Raw genomic sequence first — 9,325 nt, forward strand, 5'->3', positions numbered from 1 at the left:
CCATAACCAACAGCCTGATTGCTCATTGGGGAGAACTTCTGTTGCTTGTTGCCTCTCCGGTCAGAGCTGGTAAAAGAAACGGAATCCCATTTCCTCCGAGTGTGAGCTTCAGCATGGCTGCCTCCAAATCAGCAGTCTTGCTTACTTCCCCTCGTTCTTCCTCTCGGAGTCACTCCTACTTCTGCTGGGTTCTCCTGAGCCACACGCATGATCGGGGACAACGATGTTTGCAGTTCAAGCGAGGCCCTGGTTTCCTCTTCCTGCCGAAGGCTTTGCAGCGAACCTCCTCTACTCAATTCCAATCCTCTCCAAGTCAGGTGAGGATCCATCGGTCCAATTATTGAGACGGCTTGGAGCGCTGAATGTATTTCGCGCTCCCTAGCCCGGCGCTTTCGGGCTGAGTGTGGCATAACTCTCCACAGAAGAAAAAATGCAGAGGAACCACTCTCATCAGCAAACGGTCCAGTTAGCCATCTTGACTCCTCCCCCCAATCATGTCTCATTCTCTTTACTCCTTCCGGCATGTTCACTCTGTTACGGATCTTAGTATCAGCCGCAAATAGACAAACTTTACCTTCTATCCCTTCCGCAATATTGTTCACAAAGATATTGAACAGAACCGGTCCCAACATCGATTCTTGTGGCACTCCGCTTATCACCGTTTTCTCTTCATTTACTATCACACGCTGTCTTCTGACCGTCAACCACTTTGTAATCCATGCCACCACCTTGGCGTTCACTCCCAAGCTTTTCATTTTTTGTGCAAGCCTCCTTTGTTGGGACCATATCAAAAGCTTGCCGAAATCTAAGTAGCTCCCATTGAGTGCTCTTCCTCGATCCAATTCTTTAGTCACTCAATCAAAAAAATCAATCAGATTTGTCCAGTCCCTAGATCAGGGCATCTATAATCTTACTGGAATTCAATGTTTATGTTTGGTTGAGTACAGTTATGGTTATCCGATTTTAGTCGAGTTTTTTAGATAGTATGTCCACAGTGGCTTTTGAAGAGAATACTGAAGGGCTGAGATCACTTTAGGAGTGTATCTAGGGTGATGTCAGCTTTGAAACCTGACTCTATCTCCATCTGCTGGCAGGGAAGCATAAACCCATTGGTCCTGAGTCCATCTGTCTACACTAAGGAAAACGAAATTATCAGGTAAGTAATTTCTTCATTCTAGTTCACCCCTTCCAATATACATATATTGTAATAGAGTCAAAAAGCTCCTAGCACTTAATCCAGGCAGAAATCTTGGCTGCCTAGTGTACGTTTATGTTAACAAATTGGATTGCCTGATTCATAGTTTATACCAATTTTTTCAGTCTTAATAAGTTGACATTCCTTATTGGAGGAAAGCAGACTGCTAAGGGAGTGCATTTTGGTGTGTGATGATTCATTAAACAAGCTTCTACTGTGCTGTTCAGTAGGGATCTTTTTTTTTTTTGTGGAAAATGTGTCTTAACATTTCTAGATTTGAACAAGAAATCTTTAATTACAGTTTGTTACCAGCTGCTCCAGGCCTCCTCTTCTGGGATTTGCCTACCTCAAACCTCCTTTCTCCATCCGCTGTGTAGAGGTCTCAGATGACCAGGTATGAGAGTTTAGTTTACTGATATTATTTACCTTCTGAGACTATATGTGATTTCCTTATAAACACATTTAAAAATTAAAAAACAGAAGAGATTTACATATGGTGATTACATTATGGGATAAATAATTTAATTATTACATAAGTTTTGATCAGATATGATGAAAATACCTGCACATTAAAAATAATTGCTGCTCCAGCTGTTGTAACATTTGTATTATCTTATTGTTTTTTTCAGTAACATAAGTTATTTATCCATATCTGTTTGTGATGTAATTAATAGCAGAATATATAATGCGGTATGGCAGCATAAAACTGTTTTATAAGTTTGGCATGAGAATATAACTCAGACATAGCAGTCACAGGTGAGCTATACAGGTTGAATTAAATATATATATATATATATATATATATATACTTACTCAAGACCAGTCATTGCAGCGACAACATCTGGGCAGGGGCCATGCACTTTGCAATTGTGGGTCCTAACGTCAGCCACCAGAGGTCGCCATTGCTTGATGACCATGACTCTCCCCTACCTCCCAGTTGCCTGTGATCGCTGCTGCCTCCACAACATCCCCAGGCCTGGCCAACCCCCTCCCCCTCCCCAAGTCCCTGTGCATGGCAGTGAAAAGCAATTGCACTGAGCCACCTGATCAGCCTACGCAAGTTCATTTATAAGGAATGAAGATAAAAATATCCTTGTTTTCCATTTGCACATTCCATCTGTATTACAGTTTTTGTTTTCAAGAAATAATTTTCAGAGAGGTTTTAAGCTTCCGGCAGCATTCATCATGTTGTGACTAATTGCCTGAACACCATGAAATGTGTAATTTGTGGATCCTATCTGTGTGTATAATATATGTTTTCAGTTTTGTATTATTTTTCCTAGGAATTTCAATGTTAAGTGGAAAAATTAATTTATTGTAATACACAGGAGAAAAATCAGTGGAAAAGTTATATACTATAGAAATGTATGTAATGGTCAGTGACTGTGTGCAAATAAAGATAGCAGGTTGCAGTAAAATAACGTTTTCCTTGGACTAAATATATATTGCCTAGTTCTTGACAGTTAAATGACTCCAGTAAACTGGCATCGCCTGCCACCTGTTGGTTGACCTTTTGTCTCTTTCAAGCAGTGGTGTGGAATAATATGGTGACCATGTTACTTCACTGAAGGAGGCCTTTTATTTGATATAAAGAATACATAATGCTTGCTCACCAGAGCAAGAATTCCGTACCATAACCCTTTCTCTTATGAATGAACAGTGAGAATAATATGTATCAAACAAGCATGTGTGAGTTTAGTTTATGTCATCTAATAATAGCTCTTTTTTCAAAAGGCCATTGAATTTGCTCCTTGTGTCCGTGTGAATGCTGAAATTCTCTGACGATGACCTCAGCCTTTGTGAAAGCAGCTCTTGTGCTTTGTGACATCGATCACAGCCGATGGGTTGGAAATGTCTGTTGCATCCCTGTGTTCCCAGTTCAGAGCAGTTCATAAATGTTCCAAAATTAATATTTTTCTGGGCATTGTTGCTTGGATGCTTATTTCATGGCTGCTTGAGTTAAAGGTCTGTTAGACTGATGACCGTTGAGCTTACCTATAAGTTATAATTGTCTGTGCGCAATGCAAGTGTGTCTCATTAAAAAAAAAAAAAAATACCCGACCTTTCTTTTAAAGGATACCGGAGATACGCTGGGCAGCGTGCTGAGAGGATTTTTCACGATACGCAAGAAGGAACCCGGAGGGCGCCTTCCTACTTCTTCGACCTGTTTTAACCTCCTCAAGCTCCCCAACTACAGCAAGAAAAGCGTTCTGCGGGAGAAACTGCGCTACGGGATCAGCATGAACACTGGTTTTGAGCTCTCATAAGACTACAGGCGCGCAGCTGCGAGTGGCAGTCCTAATGCCATTAGCAAGGGACCTGTAGCCGAGTCCTCTGATCTCAGACACGTTGACTTCAGTGAAATCCTTCAGCTGTGTCCGTCTTATCCTTGTAACCGAGGCACGGACATGGGACGGCGCGGATTCAAATGAGGATTCGGAAAAACTTTGTCAGGGAAAGGAGGATACTGTGTATCACCTGAAGAGACCCCCACTGCCAAAATACTTTTTCTGTGTATATATATTAAAGAGAAAAGCTATTAAAGCAGCATTAATGGACCACTCTGGATCATGCACACAAGAAGGCTAGGGATCTTTATTACACCCGGTGCACGGGGTCACAGACCATTTCTCTTTTATAAAATTATCTTTGCTGAGACCCATGGCGTGTTTGCGGTTTTTCTCACCGATGGAGGCATCAAGGTGTGGTTGTGCACTTGAGTTACTTAGAAAGAGAGCGATGGGAACATATCTTCGCCTGCATGGAGTCTGCACGCTGCTTAATTTCGGATGCCCTGCACCACACATCAGCTTCTTTAAAACCTTCACTCAGGTCAGGCACAATAATTGCGACTCCCCCAGGGCCTTAATGCAGCTGCCAAAAACCCCATGTTCTTTGAGGCACTTTGGGAGCTTCAGGAAAACAGAAAGAGAGGCTTGTCTTGAACGCTGGCTGTTTCTTTCAAGCCTCTGTTGTATAGTAGTAAAAATGTGTATTCCAAAAAAGTGAGAAGGAGATCATGCTGTCTTAAGTTTGCAGGCTCTGGGGCTTTTGCCAGCAGAGAGAAGATAACAGGAGTCCACTTTCCGTCCTCTGCTGCTGAACTCGACACAACTTTGTTTTATTTTGTGTGCAATTTTATTTAATCTTCCAGCAACCAGAAGCTAGTGGATTGCAAGGAGCCTATCTGTATGTCCACCATTTTACACTGAGGGCTTGAGAAATTTTTTTTTCTTTCTCCAATATAAGAAAATATATCAAATTCTCATTAATGTTTTTATGATGAAATCTTATTGCTAATTTAAATGTTATGAATTCAGAATTCTTTTTATAGGTGTGCAGTTATTATTTTATTTTAATGTCAAACTGTTGTGGCACTATATAAATGATACATAGCAGCGACGTTGTGCCGTGTGGCGTTTGCCTCACAGGGACTGGCTGATGTTGACACGTGACGTTTGCTGAGCACTAATGTTTTCTTATCACTAACATCCACCTTACATTTTGATCCTAATTTGCTTTAAAACTGCTTTGAGTCATCCAGCAAAAAGTGCTATAATACAATGAGTGTAATGCTGCCCTTTCTACCTCAACCCGTTTCTACCGTGCACCAGGTCTTGGCGTGCGTTGTTCCCATACCATCCTGTTTCAAAGGTTCTCTCATTTTTTGTTTGCTGTTGATAATTATTGTGGATAAAATGCAACAAAGATCTTTGAAACAAGGACCACTTTAAATAAAAAGCACTGAAACTCTCTTTGCTTTTCCTTTCTGACATGTACATTTTTTAACGTTATGATAAAAGTAACTCCTAGATTTCTTGCTCATGAAGGTGAAAGCACTAACTCTGTTGTCCAGTTAAACAGCTTGCTACAAAAATATCTGTAGAAAGAGGTTGAATCGGGCAGTAGAAATAAGATTTATATTTCCTTTTTTAGGCTGTGACATTTTGAAGGGTTTTATTCTGGGATTCATTGAAAGCTTTGCAGATGTAGTAGGTCCTACAACAGTTTTGCTAAAGAAAGATCCAAAGTCCTCCCAGGAAGAGAGAGACATTAAAAACCTCTGACTGTTTGTAATGTTATTTACAGATTGTCAGATAATTTTGTTACCAAGTACAGCAAGAACATTTTACGTTGAATTCTGTTGTCACTTTGTTTCCCCATTCTTTTTAGTGCAATTCAGTTCAGTTAGTGTTTTAGAGGCACAACAATCTAATGAAAGCATGTCATTTTAACAGACATATATACTGAAAGTTATATTTGCCATCATTCCACAAATGCATAAAGGATAGTTTACATTTATATAAAAACCTGTAAGTGACGATAAGGAGGATCAAAGTGGTAACCATGTGCCCTTTCCAGGTTATCGAGTAAATATCCTTGGCTTGAATCCTAGGCGCTTGGTTTGCATCCATTTCAGTGTTGAGAGTGTACTGTACCCTCATCAGGCCTGCACAGTAAACATTTGTCAGAACCTCTTGTGTTTCTCATGTTTTAAGATGCAGGATTAGGGAGGAAAGCCATCTTCTCAAATCTGGTGAATCCCCAGCCATCATAACTTTCTGTAGTCATCCAAGGTCTGATTCCTCTATAACATTGTTTGATTGTCTTTTCTTTGGTTAAAGTTATAATTGTAATGTTTCTTTAGAAGGATGTACATGTTGCACTATTAAATACCGAGGGCTCTTATTTTAAGAGATGTTTTCTTGGTGGTTTTCTGTTGTCTGGGAAAAACCTTTCTGAGACCAGGCCTAAAATCTGTAATTTTGTAGTTAGTGTACAAAATATGATTTATATATATTCTTGCTGTAAAATGTTATGTAACTAACTTATGTATTGTATCAACAATGCTTTATTAAATTTCTACTTAAGCAGTTTATAATTTGTTTTTGCACATAATCGCTGTAGTTGGCATGTGCAGATTGGAAAACATTGTACAAAAAGGTGTTTCCTTTGTTTCTTATGATAACTTTTTTGTTCTCAAACATGTTAATATTTATATCTCATGTATGAAACAGGTAAAAAATAATACAATAAAATTAGATATTAGTTATTTGCACAAGGCAATTTCTTTTAAGGATGGTATAAGAACAGACATAATGCTGTGTGCCTCTATATCTGGGTTTACTTTATCTGCAGCTGACATTCGGGCCAATACAGTAAAGCGCAGCCGTGGTTACCCGGTTCTTAACCCGCTTTGGACGCACGTTTTGGACGCGTAAGGCATACCCGCGATACAGTATCGGCTTTTACGCGTCCTTACCGCTTGCCAAAAAGGACGCGAATCCCTTTCCGCCCGCTGCATGTATATAACATGTTAATGATTGGATTAGCTATTCCCTCTGATACAGTAACGTGCGCCCAAATTATCGCCCTGTTAACCAGCTCATTTACCGCGTCTTTAACCTGAATATTTACCGCCTACCCTGTTCCTGGTGTTAGTGTGGTGTTGAGTCAGCTTCGTACCGGACAGCGGTTGAGAAATGCTCGAAATGCTCAGCAAGGTCGTAGCTTAGACGTCCGAGGTCGGGCGCTCAAGGCAGCGGTGCCTACAGCGGCTTGGACATCCGCTGCCTTGAGCGCCCGGCCAGACGCCCAAGCCACGACCTCGGACGTCCAAGGTTGCGGCGTCCGTGATCGGAGGCACTGCTGCCTTGAGCACCCGGCTGGACGTCCAACAGCTTGGACATCCAGCCCGGCTTGGATGTCCAGCCCAGCTTGGATGTCCAGCCCGGCTTGGACGTCCAGCTGGGTGCTCAAGGCAGCGGTGCCTCTGATCATGGATGCCCAGATATTTATCAGACCCCATATGATGGCAAAGAAAAAAAATTGATTGTTTTCCTTCACACTATTGAAATTGAAAGGATTTAAGCAAGCTTTTTCCCCAATGTGGAACTCAAATTTGACACAGAGTCAAACCCAAGAGAAGAACTGTGGTACCTTAACAAATTGAAATGATAAGATCACTTTAAAAAACATTTTACATTGAAACTGATAAACAAGCCTCGAGCTTGGACGTCCTGCCGGGCGCTCAAGGCGGCGGTGCCTCCGATCATGGACGCCCGGATACAGGCGGGAAGGTTGGACGTCCGAGGTCGCGGCTTCCATTCATGGACCTTCCCGGCTGTATCCGGTCGCAGCTTGGACGTCCGGCCGGGCGCTCAAGGCAACGGGGTCTGTAGAAAAGAACCATCCACTTACCTGGTGGAATGACATTTCAAATGACAGGTACCAACGCACCCTGGATATCGTATAGGTGCTGCATACTGCTCTATACAGTAAAATGGTTGCGAGCGCCTACCGCTTCATTGACGCCCTTTGGATGCCGCTTGGATTTGCATCTAATTTGAATACTGAAGAGCGGTATGTGAACCAAAATATGCGAGCGGCAAACGAGCGAGCGCCCGGCACTACCACACTGTTTCTTATGCGTCCTTACTGTATCGGCCCGATTGTGCAGATAAACCTCCATTCTTCAAAGTTCCATTGAACCAGTCCATCTCCCTGCTATCGCTGATCAGGGAGAGAGATGTAGAAGTCTCATCTGTTGCGGTCCTTGGATTTCAAGTGGCATATTGTCAAGTATCTGGAGTCACTGGGCCTTTGCATAAGTCAGATCACCTGCTTGTCCTCCATGGTGGTACCACATAGGGAGAACCAGTCTTTCGGGCTACAATAGCTCGCTGGATTTAGGAGGTAGTCACAACTGCAAACATGGATGTTGGGAAGCCATTATCTAGTCTGGTTCAGGCCCATTCCACTTGAGCTCAGGTAGTGTTATGGGGAGAAGTTAGATTGTTGTCTCCCATCGACATTTGCCGAACTGCGACTTGGTCCTCCTTATACACCTTTCCAGGTATTATGCAAGCCTGGGAAGATGCAGCCTTTGCATGTCCGGTTTGACTGGACCACAGGCTCCTCCCGCCCCATTTGGGAGTAGCTTGGGTACATCCCACTTGTTCTGGATTCATCTGACTGGATGCTAAAAATGAGAAATTACTACTTACCTGATAATTTCCTTTTCTTTAGGCAAGTCAAATTAATCCAGCTTCCCTCCCTTGGCTGCCATATGATTGCATAATGATCCTCCTATGTGTCTGTCTTACAGGGCTTACTGGTAAGTGTTACTCCAGTCCCTAGGCTAGAGTTATTACATTCTTGTCTGAGCTCAGTGTTGCCTGTTGGCTGAATATTGAAATGGTTATCTGTGTCTAATCAAGTTTTTTTGCCAGTCTGTCCACAGATGCTTTTGAAGAGAATACTGGTGGGCTGATGTCACTGCAGGGGTTTATATACTGTGACGTCAGTTTACTCAGTCTCCATCTGCTAATAGGAATGCATAACCCTCTTGTTCTGGATTCATCTGATTGTCCTAATGAAAAGGAAATTATCAGGTAAGTAGCTAACCCAAAATTTTCTTTTCATGCTGAAGGAAAAAATAAAGTAGGGCTGCCACACATTCTTCAGTTCTGTCCCAGACAGTGTTACACTTATGCATAATTCTCTGCATATATCTGAGTGGAGGCGTAGCCTAGTGCTTAAGAGATTGTAAATTCCCTTTGACAGTGACCTATCACCTGCACTTGAGTTTGTAATGTGCCTTGGGCTGCAATTTGGAAAGGTGAGTAATTAAAACCCAATTCCAAAGCCCACAACCGTTCTTGTGAAAATCATACAATTGAGACACGTGCCTCTTGAAACAGACATTCAAGCTCCGGGCAACTAATAGCCTCATCAGCATGCATTTGCATGTGCTTAGTGCTATTAGTTTTCGGAAGGAGGGGGGCTAAACCCCTTACAGTATAAGGGGTAATAGACGTGAGTTGGAAACGCGTGGACAAGCACGTGCTAAGTGATGCGCTCGCCCAAGCGCACTGTACGGCATTGGCCTTCTTGACTGAACCATGACCCTGTTTTTTCTTAATGGGGCTGGATTTTTTTTTCCATCTATGAAATATTTAACTGTCTCCCAGCTATGTTGCATGGATTCCATCTTTTTCTTGAAAAACAGTAAACAAACCCCAAACCACCCCAAAACCCCTGCAACTGCAAGCACTGAAACAAATTAACAAGGTCATCCAGCGTAGGATTCTTTAAAGGGCACTGCTCCAACAACAAAAGCAACCTGAA

The 9,325-nt window shown here is 42.2% G+C and overlaps 1 protein-coding gene across 1 annotated transcript in view; it reads left to right on the forward strand.

Annotated features, from left to right (window-relative positions):
* UBE3B (ubiquitin protein ligase E3B) overlaps positions 1-6,254 on the forward strand; it is a 125,376-nt gene extending 119,122 nt beyond the window's left edge. Inside the window, exons 27-28 of the mRNA XM_029620092.1 lie at positions 1,497-1,589; positions 3,271-6,254. Coding sequence (XP_029475952.1) covers positions 1,497-1,589; positions 3,271-3,462 — 285 coding nt within the window. The 3' untranslated portion in view covers positions 3,463-6,254. The remainder of the gene's footprint in view (positions 1-1,496; positions 1,590-3,270) is intronic.
* Positions 6,255-9,325: the final 3,071 nt, after the last annotated feature.

Source organism: Rhinatrema bivittatum, chromosome 11 (genome assembly GCF_901001135.1).
Source record: "Rhinatrema bivittatum chromosome 11, aRhiBiv1.1, whole genome shotgun sequence".
In the NCBI taxonomy this organism is placed as follows: Eukaryota; Metazoa; Chordata; class Amphibia; order Gymnophiona; family Rhinatrematidae; genus Rhinatrema; species Rhinatrema bivittatum.